Here is a 21,254-nt window from a genome sequence, read left to right on the forward strand (position 1 = left end):
CCTGATTTGAATATAACTATGCCGTGTTGTGTCGTTTAAAGTGTAAAAATTTCGTGGTATCTTAAAGAAACAGGATGGGATCACATTTCATGTGTAAGTAGTAAATGCATGTGTCAGTAGCAAATGCATTTCTTAAAAATGAATTATGTTTCCATCTGTCAGATTGTCAAATAAAACAAAATGGCCATTTTGTTAGTGGTGCCAGGGTAGTCAAATTTTCTTTCTTTTCTCATCCAATGAGAGAACTAGTTAAAATTGGACCTTTTGGATTAAACAACGCCGTGGTGAACGTTTGACCGACGTTATCTTTTAAGTTATAAAAATGTCCGTTTCACGTAAAATAAAATTTACTTTTTTTTTTAATGTTCAAAGTTCATTAATCCAATTACTCTTATTGAATGACCCTTTACTTATCTACTCTGTTGTGTCAATCAATGTTTCCGCGCGTACAATAAAATTTTAGAGAAATTAACTAATTGTTTTTTTTTATATATAATTATCTTACATTTGTGTTATGATTATATTTTTTGCGATCTGGCAACATTACGCGGTGACTTCACGCATGCGCGCGGCGAAAATGGGGTAAAGTGGGGTTTTTTTGGACACAGTCCGATGTATTCAAATATGATTCTACGTTCCTTCTGGATTATTCTTAATTCTATGATTCGGGCAATATAACTTATTATATTTTGGGTCCCAAAAATCTAAAAGTTCTCTGCCCGAATGTAGAATTTGTGGTTAGACCCCATGACTCATATTCTAGTTTGACTCCTGGTTGTGAGGGAATCGGCAGAATAATTTACCTTTACAAGCAATATAATTCTAAAATATTAAATTGCCTAAAACCCCGAATCCCTCAAATAACTTGATGCTGGGGCATCTGAAGGACTTTTAAAAAAAATATTTTAATACTGATTTTTAAACAGACCCGAAAGGTTTCAAATGAAACATGCGTTTGAATTTTTTTTTTTAAATCCCTTCACCTAAACCCGATTATCGGATAATTGTTCTGTCAGAGTTTTCATGACGTAAAATGCAAAGATACGACCAAACTTGATTGACGTTATAATCATTATTACGTAAGATAAGTCCCAGGAATTGACGCAGTGTCACCTGTTTTCATATTGTTTAAAATATTATTTTATTTCTCGTACCTGTATATTGTATAAAATTACATACAAAACCACTTTTCAAATAACGGTGCGTTTAATTGGTCAAGATCAATCGTCGCTAATGACATTGAAAACTAGTTTTATTTGTACCTATTATATTGATAAAAAAAAACTGCCTAGCAGCGGGGTTTCTTCAGTTCAGAATTACATAAAAAGTAAAGTATTATACAAGTCATTTGAGAGAATCACGGAGAGTAAATCTCATATAGGTACAAAACACAAAGTAAATAATATACATTTTATAAACAAATGGTTTTTACGACGTTATCTTGAAATCATTGTATATCCTTGCTAAAATCCATTTTAACTCGATCTATTATGTATAATAATGGAACTAAGTTTTACCCGTGGCTTCGCTCTTCAAATATTCAAGTACAAAGACTAGTACTTTGGCGGACTTATTGCTAAAAGCAATATCTTCCAGCCAACCAAAAATCAGACTGGTCAAAAGAAGAGTTGGTCCAAAATTTGTACAAAAACTAAATATATATCGAAAGATACTTGCATAAAAAAAACTTTTTTTTAAATTTTTTACAACAGAGAGGGAAAATTTTTGAGAAGGGGATATGGAAGTCTAGGCATTTACAGGGCTTATGACCTGTCATGGATGTTCAAACATGGGCAGAATGGTGAATGTTACACAGTGTGTAAAGTGGCCACTTAAACCAGCCAATGACAGGTCATAAGCCCTGTAAATGCCTAGACTTCCATATTCCCTTCACAAAATTTTTTCCCTCTCTGTTGAAATAAATTTAAATATGAACAACTCCCTAGGGAGGAAATCCAGCCAGTCTGCAAGCATTTGGACATAATCAAACATTGTAAATATGTTTATTCACTTTTGTAAAAACAAAAAGTACATTGCAAAGCGTCCTCGGCATAGATTAATCTAGTGAGAACACTTTTTTTTATTTTTAATCCATATATTAAAAATATGTTCGTATGTGTGTCCTCTCGACTGAAAAACTACTGGACCGATTTAATTGCGGTTTTCAGCGGAAGTAAGATCTTTGCCATGAGCATATTGATCGTCTATTTATTAAGTAGAAAAAAGTTAGGAGCGTAAATGTTTTATTCATCGTTCACCAGGGTTACGTTCGCCGAGAATGCATTTACAAAAAAATGTAAGGATGTTATTTTCCTGTGTGCAAAAAAGTTTTGTTTTTAATGCGTACAAACAATTTTCGTTTATAATGTATCCCAATCAGATTATTTCCTTAAATTCCTTAAAATTTCTACCCATTTATTTCTTTTTACTGGATTTTGATAATACTAAAATAATATTAACTGACATTCAATACATTTTTGAAAATCGCTTTCCTAAAGAAGGTAATTGACTTGTTTTACATATTCACTTGTTCACGTATGGCATTTATTTATTTATTCTTTATATAATATGTTTGGTTTAAATATGATTTATAAAATACTCTAAAACGACATGTTCATAGAGTAATTAATTTATGTACATTTTACTGTGTTTTTGTTATTTTATCTTAAGTTAATTCTGATTGAGGAAGACCAGTGATTTTCATTTTTTTTATATTCAAAAAATGTTTTTTTGTGCATCGTATTATCATCATTACATAGAATTAAGAAACTGTTCTTAATTATATGCGAATAACCTTTACCATTTTGTTTTTACTTTTAGTGTTAATTTTTCAATTTGGAAAAAACTAACACAACTTATAAAACATTTAAGTTTGTAAGTGAAAATTCTTGATGGAAGTTCATTGTAATGTAAATGATTTGGAATTTGGAATAACCTCTGTTTTGTATAAATACATTGAACTCTTTAATAAAGATACCAGTCTCGAAGATGTCGCGAAAGCGATGAAAGCGGTCACTGGATATTCCAAATTTGTGGATTAAAGTATCACTCGTCTTTTACTTATATAATATAACACAACTTACGTTAGTACAACGGTAAACTACGTCTTACGTAATACGTCTTTTCTGTTGTTTTTCTTATCAATATGAAATTAAATTGATGTAATTGCTTCTATTAACTAAATTGTAATATTTTTTCTGGAAGTTTTGAACACGCTTGTTGATTTTTCATAATTTAAATAAATAAATTTCTACCGTCACATTTATCATGAAAATTCATACTTTTTTAAATGAAATAAAATAAAAGCCATTTTCCAAAGTACAAAATATGTTTCATATGAAAATTATATGCTCATAATGCAAACATACCCACTTAATGTGTAAAATATTGAATGCTCTTTCGTATTTTTTCCTGACGTACACACAAAGTAGGCAAACAGTATATTTATTGTTTATGAATCAAACGTAAATTTTGAATAATTGTTTGCATAGTAATATTCTCGGAGAACAGGTGTCATGCATTATGATATTTTCAATATTTACAGAGTGTTCAGAATCACTTTACTGCTATATAGCTGGTAGCTGCTACTTCTCATATTCGTGTTCAGACGATTAAGGGAGACCATGTATGACGTACAACGTTCAAGACCATTTTTTTAATAATATTTACCTGATCCGCCATGTTGTTTTCAATAAGCTGTTTGTGATTCCGAACGAATAAACTAGCCTCTTTTCAATGTGTTTTATGAACTAGGCGTTCCTGCCAGTTTACCTCAACAGTCACGAGTCTTATTGTCAGTCATTGTCAGAGGATTCAGTGGAACTGTTATTTTATGTATGTATATTTTTTTATAAAACTTAAATTACGTGACAAATAAAACAAAATATTTAAGGCGTCAAATGAAAAAGTTCTGTGATTTTTAAAAATATTTTTAATAGACTGTCAAACTACGCCAAAAAAAATAGTTGTATGTATTTCAGCGCTTTGATTTCTTTAAATTTTGTAATTGCTCCGCCCGTGGCGTCATAAATTCTCGACAGTAGGTAAGTTCTGATGGTATTTGAAAAGAGAACCCCGTGCGTATGAAAACACGCGAAACATGACTTCCCGGAAAACCAGAAATCTATCGCAACAAAATTGACTGGCTATTCTAAACAGCTGTTGACGAGAACCTATGACGTTTTAAAGTAGTTAATTTTTATCAAAACGTATTTTTATTACTTTTTTTATACATTTTCGAGAAACTTCGCCCTACAATTAAATGATTTAATTTTTACCGCGTGTAAGAAAACAATTTTTATCCGAGTTCCCGTAGCACTGAACTTCCTCGTTGGAACAACATATCAGGCCAGGAACCCTAGAGCAATGGCCCAATATTATGACGGCACAATACTCTCCAACAGCAATAGTATTTCCCTCTTAAACATAGTTTCACTGTTGTAAAATATCCGACCTCCAAAGTGATGCTGTTATGTCCAGCTGCCTGACTGCTCTTCCTATCGTCATGACCAGAAATAGGTTGGTTCTGGAAGCCAGGAGGTTAAACAGTCCGTGCTGATGCTGTCTCAGGTATCCACCTAGAACATAAAAATGACATTCTCCAAAATGACCAAGTTCTCGATCTAACCTTATTTCAGCTTGAAAAATAGGTCAGTGTGAATCCATCCCTTATAAGTTGGGAACTATAGGTCCCCAGCGAGGAATGCAGTGAAATAGAACCATGGATAACTTCGATACTCTTTCGTGAAGAGATACCTCAGAATTTAAAAAACAATAAAAGTAGATACGACTTTTTTTTACACTAAACTAGAAACTTTTAGCTTAACCCATTGAGTACGTATGTATGTTCAAACAAACACTCAACAACAACAACAAATCATCACGATGTTTCTCCGTAGGGGTAGGCAGAGAGGATAAAACGCCATATCACTCTGTCTTTGCATACATACCTCGCTTCCTCCACATTCATACATCTTCTCATGCTCACACGCCGATTATTCCTCACTTGGCGATTTAAGAACCACTCACTTGGCGATTTTATTTTTCTCTTAATAAATCACATAATAATATTGGATTTCCGTTTTCAAATTACTAGTAATCTTCTCCATGGTGTCTATTTTTGTCCACTAGGTTGCAATCCGTAATCTCGCCTAAAATGGCATTCGTATTTCGACAGTTCGACTCTCGTAAGAGCACCTGATTCCTTCAGTTATTATTTGCAGTATAAGGTCAAATGCCAACTAGCCTGTGACCTAAAATTAAATTCTTATTTTTATATTTAAATGGATTATAATTAAATGGATTTGCAACTGGTATTTATTTCCCATACCAGTGTAAAATAACACCATTTGAAACCTAACGTATGTTCAAACTAACATAGCAATAACTTCCAAACTATATGGAAAAAAAAACAACGAAATTTTTTAAATAATTATCTTATTACAAAAGTTTTTCACAACTGCCAGATTTAAATCAGGTTTAAGAGGGTTAATAAACAGGGGTGGTATTCTGAACGCAAAATCGCGAAATCCTATAATTGAACATGTTTAAAATAGGAAAATGTATGCATATTCTGATTTTCATACAGAAAACTTAATTTTACTTCATAGATAAAATTAAAGATAAATGTTTACTTCCCATTGTAATCGGGGCCCAGGTAGGTATATATAACTTATCTACCTCTTCTTGACTACTAAATTAAAGCATCAGCATTTTTTTTATCTACACGTGTAAAAAGCATGTGATAATTGATAATAGAAATTACCTCAGAACCTACGAAAGCTATTTATCAGAATATATTAATACGGCTTAGCTAACCCACAAAATTAAAAAGTAAATTCAGTGCGTTTTTTATTTGTTTTTATAAGTTTATATACTATCAAGCTAAGCCTATTAAAAAAAAATATGTATCGTTTTATCAGCGCTGTGATTTTTTAAAGTTTTGTAATTTTGAAATTACTCCGCCAGTGACCTCACAAATTCGAATCGGTGACTTCTGCTGATTGGTGGGTTGGCTTCTCGGAAACTGGAAATCTATCACAAAACTATCATTGGTTGATTCGGAAGAACTTTTGACGTAGTTCAAAGTAATTTATTTTCATTAAAATCATCAAATTTCCGTAGCACTGAACTTCCTCATTAAAATATACTAGGTCTTGCCTTATAAAACCAATGTATTTTATTATTGATTTCATTTCTCATGTATCGTTTAAATCCATACCGCTTGGTAAAATTAGAGTGGGTGGATACTTGTGTATTATTTTAACTTTTGTTTTATTTATATAGTTTTTATTCACAACAAAATTTTTTGTCAAAGAAAATCTAATAGAGATTAGTCGGCATCATGGCGTACTGGTTATTGCGTTTACCTGCTATTAAATATGTTTGTTTTTTTTCTTTAAATAATTAATATACGATAAAAATCAATCCACCTTATTTTATCGTTCCGGGTGGATTTTTACTGCGGTATGAAAACGGCCTTAGACTATGAAAATCGTGTCACGGTTTTCAATGCCATCTCGAAATTTACCATCTTTAATATGCGTAAATGCTATTAAAATGTAGTATTAGCACATAGTATTGAATTGTGCTAAAAAATAAAAAACTTGCCGAAGTATTTAGTCGTAAACAAATTAAAACTGAATTAAGGACAGGTATCGTGGCGCTGTTGGTTAGACGGCTAACTGTGAAACTGTTCGATTCCCGCCAGTTGCGAAAAAAAAAAAGATTTTTTTTTTTCTTAACTTCTGGTGGTGTGTGGTGTACTGCTGACAAGCCTCTTAAATATATGCTTAGCGGATTATTCCTTTAAAAATATAAAATAAATCTTGTTTTCTAAATCTACTCACTCTTTTTAATGCATTCATTGATGGGTTTTTCTCTTTTTTATTTTAAGTGCGGGTGGCATTTTAAAATGTGTGATTTAACTGAGTCAGTCCATTCACCTTCAAGTAAATTAGAATTTTTCAGTGTGATTTTAATAATTATCTATTGTTGGTACATTAATTATTATACAATTATGTTTGATATGACTTCCATCCATAATGTTTCCTTAATTTTATGATTTAAGTAGTGCAATAGTTGAATTTATCTAGGTAAAAATGTTATATCGATCGCTTAAAAAATGCATACTTGTATATAATATACTAGCTGAATCCGGCAATGCTTTGCTAATGGTAGATTTTAGTATATACTCGTATGTAGATTAAATGAACACTATCGAAAGTTTAATATCAATTATTCTGTTTAGTTCAAATTAGATATGTACGTATTTTTATTTTTGTGTATCGGATTACATAAATCGTGAGGATATGCGGTGGCAGGGAATTTTATCAAGTAGGTTTTTGGATATTGTTTTCTGACACTATCTTGCAGATGCTTCCCCGATACTGTGCAAAAAAGATAACTGCATGTCGGACCTTTTGTTAAAATAGTAAAATTGGACGCTTCGGTGTCCCGTTTTCCGCACCTCAAAATTGAACCGATTTTGTATTTTTTTGGACAGAGTATCAGAATAAAATTTTCTGTATCGGTAGGTTCTGTGTTTTTCAAAACTATTTATATTTGTATACCGTGCGCCTGAAGACTTTAAATCACATTTTATTCGAAACTAAAATGCCTGATTGTGTCGGGAAAGCGTGTAAAAACGTATAAAAATATGGTGTATTTTTTTTTTTGTAAGTGTGTACCTAGGTACTTGTTTATGGTTGAATTCCAAAACATTAAATAATTAATTTTCAAATATAAAATTCTTTTTGCAAATGTCAAACTTTGCTCTTCAACAAAATCGTATTCCTACCTTAGAGTATAGATGTATATACTCTCAGAGATAATGTAGGACTATTACTAGTTTATACTCTAAGATTCCTACCAGAGATAATGCAGAACTATTACTAGTTATTCCTACAAGTGTACTCCACCAAAAGGGGTGGAGGTATCACCTCTTTTGGTGGAGTACACTTGTAGGAATACGATTTTCAAAAATAAATTAAGTGTGTATTATTATTTTCTAAATTTGTTGCAACAGAAGGAAAACATTTTTGAGAAGGGAATATGGAAGTCTAGGCATTTACCAGTAAGCCCAGGCTATTATGATCAGTCGTTAGCTGTCTGGCTGGCTTATTTAAGCATTACTTAAATTCCAGTAAATAGAAATAAATGTGTAGAAACTATACGGAATTATAAGGAAAGAATCTAATTGGGATCCATAAAAAACTAATTTTTTACATACGAAAAAATTACATCCTTCCAATTTTTTAGTATTTGCATTCTCCTCAAAAGCAACCCTGGTGATGGATGAATAAATTATTAACGTTCCTAACTTTTTATCTACTTATTAAATTAAAGATATTATGGCTGAAGTCTGGTAAAACGCACGCAAAATGAGTAAATCTTACGATTTTGCCATTTAAAACGAACGTTTTTTTTTTAATCGCGCAATAACAAAAAAATATAAAACATAAATTAGATAGAAACAATAATTTTGAAAGGCATTTCTATTAAAAAATATACTCAATAGTTTTAAGTTACTACAATATAATTACTTTTAGACCGGCAGATTACGCCATTTCAAATTTAGACTAAACTTAGGTATCATTACTTAAGGTGAGGAAAGTACATTCTATTGTCTTCACCATCGGGTTATCCTCTGCATATGAGATTAGTCTCTTCTAGACTCCCATATTCCCTTCTCAAAATGTTTTCCCTCTCTGTTGCAACATATTTAAATATAAACTTAGGTATCTGGGTTCTCATATAAAGACTAAGTAGTGAACTATTTTTTTTTGTAATAATTTAAAGATAATAAATTGAACATGAAACAAGCCGAAGCGAAATATTATTTTTTGTTTTTGAAAAGGAATACAAGCATTTTAAATCACATACATTTTTATGATATTTTCCTTTATTTCTACGTAAAATTATGCCTTCGGTAATACTTAAAAAAAAATATTCATTGATATATTTTAGTTGGAACCTTTTTTAATAGATTTGTATTCTTTTTTTTAAAGAAGGTAATTCTGGATGTAATATTCAATTATTAAAAAAAAAATATTTTCTTTTATTCAGGAAACATACAGTACAGTTACAAAGTTTAATATTTTACACAATTAGACTTAATTCTAATGGACCAGTGAAGTTTCCATATTAAAAAGCAATTATATGTAAGGTTAATTATGAAAGCATAAAAAAGAGAAGGAAAAAGAAAACATAAATGAAAGTTGTTTGAAAATTAAAATTTAAGTGAAAAAAAGATATTTTAAGGTTTGTAGTTTGTAGTGAGTATTTACAAATGGAAATAATATTAACAATGAAGAAAATTTGTAAGAGTAATTAAAAATTAAGAATGGAAATAAAGAATGAAAAACATGCTCAGATGTAAAAATAAAATAAAATAGTAATAACATTTTTTTTAAAAAAGGAAAAAAATAAACACATATTTATTTTAAGGGATTCAAAGAAACGATGAGAAGAATCGTTAAGTGAAATACGAGACAATAAATTTAGGTAAATTTAAAAAACATCTTCAAAATTAATGACACATTATAGTAAGAGCAGCAATATATTGATTTTATTAACATATATAATATAAGTAATTAAAAGTAGTTAAAAAGTATAAAAACATGCCAAAGGCAGCAGAGAAAAAAGATAAAATTAAGAAGGAATAATAAGTAATCTTTAAATTTTGAAAAAGCAATATAAGGAGAAGATTTTAAACCGAGAGAAGTCGATCATAACAATATCTTATTTCCGTTTTTATTACCTTCATAACTGCCCTTACCGGTACCGTAGTTTTTTAGTCTATCAAGGACACATATACGAATATTGCCTTGTATATGTATGGAAATTATGTTTGCAGATTGATGATTTAAAAAGATTCACAAAATATCAACATAAATAGATGTCTTTTCTCATAAAGTATTATTAGTATTTAAAGCATTAACTTTGTGGCCAAACATTTTACTAAATGTTATTAAATATTTGTATATAACCACTTACCGTAAGTGTTTATATACAAACATTTAATAACGTTTAGTGGGATGTCTTTTCACGTAACACTGTAGCTGCCTTATTCGTCGTTGGTTGAGATGAGCGTAATTTATTCACAGAATTCGAAATAAGTTCAATACTACTTGTTTCTGGTAGCCAGTATGTACATAAATAATAATTGTGTATGTACAGAAGCGATTTACCTAAAATAACTGTGTCTCAAGATTTTGACTGTTTGAAACAAACTAAGAGTACCAGACGAGTTGCTTCCATGCTAATTTATTATTTAAAAATACGCGGTGTCAATAAACTGAAGGTATTAGTCCATAAAATTCCTACATTTTAAGCTTTTCGGTATATTTTATTTCCTGTAAAAGCAAGGCTTTATAAAAAACAAAAATAACTCAAAACACACGGTTTTTTTCGTAATCTTTTTTTTTTAAAATTATGTCTCTGCACGAATGCGAGTCTTTCATAATATTTTGTCCGTCAAATCAACTTGAGGTTTTTCAGGATATTTTCCAACCCAATACATTCATTTTTTAAAATCTTAAATTAAAAAAAAAACAATGTACAAACTTTGACTCGTAACAAATATAAATATTTAAACAATACGTTTTCAGATTCGTGTAATTTTATTTATTTATTTAATCTAATTTTACAAACAAATATTCGCGTTCAGATAATTTACTGAAATATTTCAATTTTTGTGGCCATTTTCAACAAGTTGTAAATAAGTCTCGGTTAGAAAATCAAGTTATGGTAGCGTGGGGTTCGAACCTCGGGCTTCTGATCCGTTAGTCCGAAATATTAGCTACGGGACCACAACCCGATCCATAATTTATAAATGTGCTTATATTAAGTTAAATCTAACTACCATTTATTTAAAATTCATCATTACTATCGATATTAGTCCCCTAAGAACAATACACTTAATACTTTTTAAGAACTAATTTGTTTGCTACATACATAATTATTCAACTAAGATTTAAAAATGAAAAATCTTATTCCTATTGCTTTAAAACTAGTACAACATTTTAAATAATGTAATATTATTAGAAAAACTAACGAATATCTGAAATAAGTTTAAAAAAAAAAAAAATCTTACGTGTTTTTTAAACTTCATAATGAGTAGTAAATAAAATAAGCTTATTTTCATATTCCTGCTTTATGACCATTGGAAATATTATAGCATATTTTTTCAATAACGACTAACGACCGATCATTAGTTTTACGTCACGGTGTATTCCTTACATTATTATGTAATAAATAATGTTTGTTGACAAAATTGCATTATGTTACCTAAACGTATATACATTATAACTTGTTTATAAATATATGTATATAATAAACTGATCATATTATTTACAAATATTACTATCTATTTAGTCAAATGTAAACATATTATTATAAGCCGAACATGATCTGTGAACTGCTTCAACGAAACAAGTTTCAGAGTTGTTTTTGATATTAATTATTTATAGCCATATAATTTTCCATAGGTCAGTTCTGAGAAAAAATCCTCAATGTTGTATTTATTGCAGACTTGAAAATTGATTAGTCTGAATCTTTGCTACATGTTTAAGGCTGTAGTCTGGTAATACGAACGCAAAATTAGGAAATCATACGATTTTGCCATTTTAAAACGAATGTTTTTTTTTAATCACGCAATAATAAAAAAATATAAATTAGATAAAAACAATATTTTTAAAGGTTAAAAAATATACCTAAAAGTTGTATGTAACTAAAATATAATAACCTTTAAACCGGCAGATTACGCCATTTCAAATTTAGACTAAACTTAGGTATCTAGGATCTCAATAAAGACAAAGTATTGAACTAAAATTTGTTGCATTAATTTAAAGATAATAAATTAAACATGAAAGTGGCTGAAATCAAATTGAATTTTTTTGATTTTGAAAAGAAATACAAGCATTTAAATCACATACATTTTTGTGACATTTTCTTTTATTTCTACTTAAAATAATTCTTTAAGAAAATCAAATTTATTAAAACACTTTAGTTTAAACCTTTTTTTATAGAATTTTATTCTCTTTTTTTAAAAAGAAGATAATTCTGGTTGTAATATTTAATTTATAACAACATCTTATTAACGTTTTTATGAGCTTCAGACCTGCTCTTATCGTTTTCGGTTTTTTGGCTTATCGTTTTAACAGAAATACCTTTAAAAAATTTTTTTTTGTCTAATTTATGTTTTTTTATTTTTTTATTATTGCCCGATTAAAAAAAACATTCATTTTAAAATGGCAAAATCGTATGATTTCCTAATTTTGCGTTCGTATTACCAGACTACAGCCTTAAGTGATCACTGACTTGTTTAATATTTATATTTAAGTATTGAAACAACATTGGCTTTCCTAGCCACGGTCTCCGAACTTGACCCACATAGTTTGTTTTATAAACGCATTTACAACAAATAGAACCAAAACCCTGAGCCCGCATTAAAATGGGAAGTTAACAGTTATCTTAAATTTTATCCATAAAGTAAAATTAAGTTTTATGTGTCAAAAATACAACAAACAAACCATCGCGCTGTTTCCCCGTAGGCAGAGAGGATAGAACGCCACATCACTCTGTCTTTGCATACAGACCTCGCTTCCTCTACATTCTTACATCTTCTCATGCGCGCACGCCGATTATATCTACTCTTTACATGTCCATCTTCAAGTATTTGATGGACTTGATCGTGTCATGACTTGATCGTGTCATGTCTTTCTCAATCTTCTTCGTTTTCTGCATCCTTCAACATTCGCAACGTAGATCCTTTTAGCTGTTTTTTCGCTGTCCATCCGCTCTACATGTCCAAACCGACGCAGCACCCCTTTCTTGATTCTGTCGATAAAGCATATCTCAGCCTTACTAGTTCACGGATCTCGACATTTGTGCACGTATTGTACATCGTTTTACCACACATTTGCCCGAGAGATTGTAATTCTACAGCATCCAACCTACTTTCGTAATTATTTTTCCAATTCCATACTTCGCTCCCATACATTAGCGTTGGCACTAGGACTCAATTGTGAACTGCTAGTTTTGCCACCTGCGACAAACATTTGTTTGCCAAGGTAATTTTTATTTTATTATTATCATTATTATTTATTTTTTTAAATTTATTTATTAACCCTTACGGATTATAACATTCATTTTACTAAAATTATATAAACATTTTTTATTCATACTCTGTTGTTCAAAATTATATTTTTTACATCTTTTGAAAAGTTTGTCTGAGTCTTTTGTTTAGTTGTGTCTGGTAGTTTATTGTATAATTTCAGTCCCTGGTTTATTTGTCTGGATTGTCCTTGTCTTGTTTTAGAAAGTTGCATATGATATTTTTTGGATATTCTCGTATTATGTCCATGTTGACTACAATTTTTTACAAGTTTTATTTCTTCGTCTTCAATTACATTAGTGGCTAATTTATGGATACATTTTTATGATTCTAGTTGAAAGGGTTCAGTTTTATTTAATTGCTTAGTTTGTTTAAAAAGTTCTCTAGTTGCAGTTAGACAGGGAAGATCATATACTAACTTTAATATTTTATTTTGTTGTCTAAATGTTGTTTGAACTGCAATATTTCATTGTTTTTGAACTGGCACCTGAAGTGTAAGACTGATCACCTTACCTTCGTGTAGCACGTGATCGAAGTACGCTACATTCGGTTTACCAATACAGTGTCCTATGCACCACTGAGTGCGGAAAAGAAATCATTATGATTTATTATTAAACAATTACTTTGCAAAATAGTAATAAGCATCCTGGATTGCCACCAGCTCCTTGACAGGTTCCTCTTTCGAGTCCCTTAACGCGCAACAAGATTGAACCAACTATTTTATGTTGAAGCATCTGGTACGAGGATAATCAAAACACAGCAATCCCGAAAATGCTACGCTTTTATAATCAAGTCTTTGTCAATTTTTTATATATTTAAGTATAAACATATGTGTCGGCCCTGTAGAAGTATATTATTATACTCTACTAGATGGTAGCTATTTTTGATTCCATGTAAAACATTTGATTAAATGTTTTTAACCTCAAGAAATAAATAAATAAAATAATTTAAATTACTTACAATTTTTGATTTATTATACACGAAAATACAGAGATTAAACAAAGAATATTTTAAAGTGAATTTAAATACTAGTGGAGCCAGAAAAGGGCGAGTGACGTGATACGCGCCCTTATATAGACCCATTTGGCACTGCGGCCATAAACATCAACACATCCTCGTCTCTCACTCTCTGGTCCCCATAGCCTCGTGGTGTAGTGATCAGCGCGTTTGCCTACCACGCTAGAAGTCTCGGTTTCGATTCCCCACATGGTTGAAAATGATCAGTTGTTTAATTATCATCATTCCATTTCCGCACATAATGGTGCATAGGGCTCTGCATTGGTATACCAATCGCAGTGCATCTTGATTATTTTTGTTACATGAAAGAAAGATGATTAGTCTTAAGCTACACGTACCAGTCCAGGGACCATGAAATATTCTAGTGTAAAAACACCTTTTTAAATAAATATTTCATGTCAACCATGTCGGGAATCGAACCCGAGACCGACCCACTAAAAAAATATACTTCTTTAAATTACGCACTCATATAATATCACGGTGGAAAGTATCGACATTGGTTCTGAGCTCTGGGCCAGTAAAAGAAAATAATATATGACAACGCACGTAGCAGCGGTGCCAGTGCCGATACTGCCGATGCCGGCCCTGTTTGTTTACCTGTCGGTTGCGTAAGAGTGATTACAAAAATACAAAAGTGAAACCAAATGGCCGTCAGGTGATTTAGATTTCTCACCGCGCGAGGGAAACCGGAGAACTCTGGCGATGGGCGAGCATTGATCACTGGCCACGTGACACGGGCCACTTGCGCATTGCACGCATTACCATTCTGCAAGCGGACTAACTAGATTCCAGCGGCAGCCGCAGCGTACTAGACCAGTGGTGGGTAACCTATGACATTTATGGTGACACGCATCGTTCACGTCACGGACGATCCTCGTCCGAGAACGAGCGACGCGCTCTCTTAGTTTACTGGGCTTACTTCGTTTCTCTTTCGTTTACTCTTCTTTCTCCTGGCTGCATGTCCCGTTTACTTACGGCCGGTTGCCACCTGACGCCAAGACAGTAACCCCTCTTGCTAACTGGGGCTTAGGATGCCACCGTTGACTATTGCCCCTCCGCTGCCATCCTCAATACAACGTCCTGCCCGACGCCGCTGTCTTCCAACATCTCATATCCCGAAGTATGTCCGGGTGGCCTGAGAGAAGATTTATGCCCCCCCCCCCGCCTGTTCTGCCGTACTGATGCCCTTCATCTCCGCCATCACAGCTTTTGAGGTATTCACTCGTAGCCCTAGGCAAGGGATCGCGTTATACCTCGCAATGCTGGGTCCTCACCCAAACTTAGCCACCTAAACACCTCGGTCCACTGAAGTGAAAGGTGTCCACCCCCGCGACGTGGAAGCGCTGAATGAGAATTACTCCAGAAAAATGAGAAGGTGACTCAGTCTTCTAGGAGCCCGGTTAATGCTCTCGTTTAGGTATAACAGGTAAATTTTATATACCCTCAAACCATCGCTCGAATCAAAGGGCCTTTTTCTTTTATTTACTAGGACTGCCAAAAATATTAATATTCCTAGATGTGACACGGCACTCGAATCAAACCAGCTATTTTCAGAATTTCTACAAGCCGATCGAAAAATGTTACCCATCACTGCACTAGACTATACTACCGTTTCTTAACCTACCAGTCAGGGAGGGGGTTTCAATCTGTCTGTCCTGGAAATTTTCAATATGATTTTGTTGTTTTTACACATAAACACGTAAAGACTCTTTGCAAACACATTAAATTAATTTTTGAACAAATTAATTTTGATCTAAGAGATTGAAAACCTCATAATTTCTTATACATTAAGTTTCAATTTTTTTAATGAAAGTGTAATATAGCAGCTGCTAATCTACCGCTAGCTAATAAATGAAATTTCGACCAACGAAACTCTACAACTTGAACGTTTGAACACATTCTTTTTCAGTAATGTGAAAGAAAGAGGAATTTGCACAACAAAAATAAATATTGGCTAAAAACAAGAAAATCACCAGACTGCCCGTAAATTTATTTATTTAATCGGTTAGTAACTAAACGAAATAATCATCTTTATTTTGTATACAACCAAACTTTGAAAGTCTATTCACAATTCCAAAAAAAAAAATTACAACTTCATGTCTTTGTTGAAATATAAAAATATACATATTTACGAGATACAGGCGCATCAGCAAAGGCTGCCTGCCTATGACGAATAATAATATCTATTTCAAAAATCGATATTATTTCGTGCGTTCAAAAATTTAATCAACTTGACCAGTCCATATAATTTAATAAACAAAGCAAATCTTTTTTTTAAAAGATGGTATCGTCATTGCATTGTTAGAATCAATGTAAGGTAATATGTCTGAATCCGCGTTTAGCGGTGTTTATTTATTGTTCAATCAAGACGGTTCTATGGGAAGGGAGAATATACTGGTATGATCGCCTTAAATCTGATATAAGTTTGAAATTATAAAGGGTGCATTTTCCATACCAACCTGACGAAACACTGTTTATTGAGCAGTGAATTTTGCAAATGAAAATATTGATTAGAGATTTTACCAGACGTAAATAATTATTCAAAACAACCTTTTAATGATGATCGTATTATTTCGAAAAATCATCTTTGGAGATGGATAAATATTTAAATATACCTATAGAGAAAGGGATGTGAAGTTTTCTGCTTGACTTTTTAGGATGTTGCAATTCTGAGATGCTCTAGAACTAGAAAAAAAAATTCTGTAGGAACTAGATATTAGCGATATAGACACTAGACACTATAATATTGCTTGCCAATGGAATAAGAAATGATATTTTTTCTTCTTAAATATAAAAATCGTATTGGCGATGTGGTATTTGCTGATTCTATTTCATTTTTCGTAGAGAGATGTATAATATAATATTATAGTGGCTCACTTGCAACTCCAATATGTTTTAAAATTATGTATAAGATATAATTTATTCCAAAAAAAGATTTAAGTTTTTTTTTAAGACAAAAAAAATTGTGAAATAAAAATTTAAGTCACTTACCAGAAATAAAATTGTCCAACATGTTTAGAATTATTCGATTCTTCTAGAATAAAAATGTCGTGATATAATATAATGTGTAATGCATAAAAAAGACAAATATAACGAATAATGAAAGCAATTAATCATTGAACTTCTTATCACACTACACGTTTTCTCGTCTATTTAAAAGATATACCTTTATGACTTTAAACTTAAACATACATTGGCCTTGAACTACATGACTGTTTTTTTGTTTATTTTTCAATTTGGAGAGAAAAAGTATCAGCATATTGTATTTAATTTAATATAATTTAATTTTTATTCTATTTTAGTGAACCCGTATTTATAATGCATTTTTCATTTTATGCAGGATAACCAACAGCTACATTTATCATATAATATATAAAAAAACAAAACAAATAAGCCGAATACAGGTTTTAACAAGTAGCACCACAGTTAGTCAAAATATATTCATAAACATAATAAAAAACAGTAAACTAAATCCAAAAGAAAGAAAAAAAACTACAAATTATTTCAAAAGCAAACCCCGCACGTTATTATGATTATTTGCAAATAAATCCATGTTTAATGAGTCTGTTATTACATTAAAATTATTGAAAGTTTGCCATAAATATGAATTTTGCCTACTTAGATGAAACAAGAGAAAGGTTATTCCAATTTTTTTTGGAGGAACATTAATAGAGAGTTTGGATAAGTTCAGTCAATTGAACCAGGGGCAATTTTCAATAGATACATAATTATATGAGCTATTTGGCGGCGTTTTTGCATAGTTAATGTTTATTACATATTTGAATGTAATTAAACTAATTTATTATAAAAATATTTTTTATCTTGCACTCTATTCATAAACTAAAAACGCCGATTGACCTTGGAATGATCTTGAGGTCTAAAAAAAGGTTTCTTGTCCTTGAAAAAAAAATCAAATAGAATATTCTCAATACTTATTTGGATTACGAAACTCAGTTACAATTTATTTAAAAACATTTTGGTAGCTACACGAAGACGTGTTTTTTTTATTTTCACATTTGTCAGTTACTGTTTTTTCGTACTCGGATTTTGGGTTTGATTTGCGGTGATATGACGATTATTTAATTTAATGTTCGTTCATTATAAACTTACCTTTGACATATTAAAAAAAACATAATCTGGAAATAAAATAAAAAACATTATCAAAAGTTCACACTTGACTGATCCGTGCTCCGGCTATGTTTAGTTTTAAAAAACGGAATAATACAAAAGTTTTTTTTAACAAAAAATTTACTTGAATGTATCACGAACATTTTGTAACTGTTTGGGTATTTTAATGTTATGATATTTTTTCAGTGATTTTCTAGTTAATATTTATTTCTTAAATCCAAGTTGAACAAGAGATTAAATTTTATTTTTTAAAATATTAGTTAAAAGTTTTATTTTTGTGTATTTTGTGTATACTTTTTGAAATATTTTTCTTTTCTTGTGTTTGTGTTTTTATGTTGAATTTTTATTTTTTAAAACTCAATCCTTCGTTATATTTTATATCGTTAAAGGTACTTGTGCCGTAAATAAAATTAAAAAAATCACAAAAAACCAAATAGTTATGTGAATGCATCATAATTAGCTAACTTTTTAAATAATAATCATTCCAAAGACGTTGACTGCAAAACTAGTTTTGATGTTTTGTTATTTTACAATATTTTTAGTTTGTCGAAATTTTTGTAGACAAATACTAGTTTGACAGGTCATAAGCCTTGTAAATGCCTAGACTTCCATTTTCCATTCTCAAAAATGTTCTCCATCCCTGTTGTAATTTGTTAAGCCTTAATCTTTATTTACGCGATTATTTTCTGTAAGCAAATTTTGTTTAGGATGTTTTCATTAAAAATTGTCATTCGAAGATATTCGGATTTGTGTATTTAACTAACAATATGTTTACTATGGTGTTTTTTTGATCCACAAATACGAGGAAAATAGGTAGTAGGCATGTAGATACCGTTGTGTGAGGACAGTGATATCAGCGGTAATATGTGCAAACGCAAACACTGGATCCGAAGATATTTTATTATGTACAAAATAGCATTCTTATCGCTTAAGTCTGCACAAAGTCGTCTGACACAAGAAGGCGTATACTATCTCGTATTATTTTTATCCTCACACCTCGCTGCTCGTAGTGCTCGTCGGCAATCGGCAGTCGGCAGTTGGTCGTGTTAGTTCGTGTTAGCCGGTTGTCAAGGCACAGCAGGCTGTTATCGGCAACTCCATAACTTTTCGAGGTGAACGTATTCTTTTACTCAATAACATGTCTTCGAAGAAAAATGGTGCTACTGAAAATGGACAAAACTACTCGTTTCCCTACATGAGGGAAGTAAACACAAGAACCAACTGGGAGAACCTGAAGCTCACTTTATGGGACCCTTCGGAAAGAACTGTTTTAGGGAGAGATAAGAAAGGATGGGGTGAGTTTACTGAAAGCTTCAATTTACTGAATAATGGAATATTTACAATTACTTTCTACCATAAACATGTGAAAATAAATTCATATGCACATGTTAGTTATTTATTCATATTTTAGGATATCTAAATAAACTAAATACAAACACGTATAATTTATTAAGAGTTTAATTCAGTAACTATCTATATTAGGATTAGATAAACTATAAATTGTTTATCTCAATGGGTTAATAAATAATTTACAATGTGAAAATGAAGTATATATTTTATTATACAAAATTTAAAAATATAGATTACACAAACATCACTCTGTCAGATTTAAAATTTACACTAAAAATGCATCATGTAATTTAGTAGACATTATAATAATAAATATGTACATCTCCCTTCCCCTCCTTATCCTCTCTTCAAGCATTCTTGTCCCGCCCAATTCACAGTAACTTAATGTTCTTAAAATAAATATTTAAAAATTCTTTGATTATTGAGTATATGAAAATAACATTTTAATATGTATAAATTGTATGTATTTATTTGATATGTAATATATTTTCTTTACCAACTTTGAATACTATGTGGAAATCTGTTATTAGTTCTGAGTTTATACACTATATCTGTTTGTTTACTAAAAATATGTATGTAGAACTGTTGATTTCCCAAATAAAATAAAATAAATAAATAAATATCTATAATTTTAAGCATTAAGCCAGAAAAAAATTTGGTGAAGAAAACTCATATTAGTAAGTTTTAAATGATAACAAATGTTCTTATAAGTATACCTACCGATAACCTATTAAATAGTTAGGAGTATAAAAATCAAGTTGATATCAAATCATGTTATGTACCTTCTTATCTCTAATCAATATGAAAATACAAAAATGTATGTCATAAGTCATAATGCATCAGTTCTTTGCTTAAACAAGCATTTTGGTTCTTAATTATAATAATGTTTGGGTTTTGCTATCTAAGTTTTTATGATTTATAAAAACGCAACCTGTTTCGCAAGTTTTGCGCATTGTATTATGTACGTGTGTGCGTTAACTGTTTACATATTAAAAGGAAGAACATAATATATTCATTGAAGCTAATAAATGCTTTGATTGTAAGTACTTTTATGTAACTTTTTAAATGCATTTATTATTAATCTGAACACATGTGGAATAATTTTATATTATATTGTCATTATAAAATTTACATATTTAGTTCGTCATTGAAATATTGTTCAATGTGAGCCTATTGCTGGTAAAGTGAAGTAAACCTACTGCTTACTTCAGGATTATAACGTTTCGGTGATTTAGTATAATTCAAAAAATTTCTGCTTTATTTTTTTGTACATTGATATCCACGTTGATAAAAAACATCAAAACAGTTTAGTAAAAAAATCAGCCAATCATTTTGTCAGTTGATTTGCTTATACTACAACTGCAATTATACATATAATGAGGTTTCAATATTTTTATTTAAATTTTATTATATTTTTTTTATTTATTTTTTTATTGGAAATAGTGAATAAAAAAATCTATTCAAAATATTGACGGAAGATTCCGGGATCGATTTCCAACGAGATCACAAAATATATATTGTTTATGATTTTACTCGAGGCTGGGTGTTCTGTGTTATCATTCACCACTATGATTGGCCCTCTTGACCTGTTATGGCGCAAAAATATACATATATAAATAAATAAAAAATAAAAAATTATATA

At 30.8% G+C, this 21,254-nt stretch overlaps 1 protein-coding gene across 1 annotated transcript in view; it reads left to right on the forward strand.

Moving 5' to 3' along the window:
- The first annotated feature begins 19,270 nt into the window (after positions 1-19,270).
- The window catches only part of nrv1 (nervana 1), a 48,071-nt gene continuing 46,087 nt past the window's right edge, over positions 19,271-21,254 (forward strand). Inside the window, exon 1 of the mRNA XM_088242601.1 lies at positions 19,271-19,557. Within this exon, the coding sequence (XP_088098727.1) occupies positions 19,401-19,557 (157 nt within the window). The 5' untranslated portion in view covers positions 19,271-19,400. The remainder of the gene's footprint in view (positions 19,558-21,254) is intronic.

This window comes from Micrasema longulum, unplaced genomic scaffold, assembly GCF_059751315.1.
Source record: "Micrasema longulum isolate JH-2025_06_02 unplaced genomic scaffold, ASM5975131v1 h1tg000147l, whole genome shotgun sequence".
NCBI classification, from domain to species: Eukaryota; Metazoa; Arthropoda; class Insecta; order Trichoptera; family Brachycentridae; genus Micrasema; species Micrasema longulum.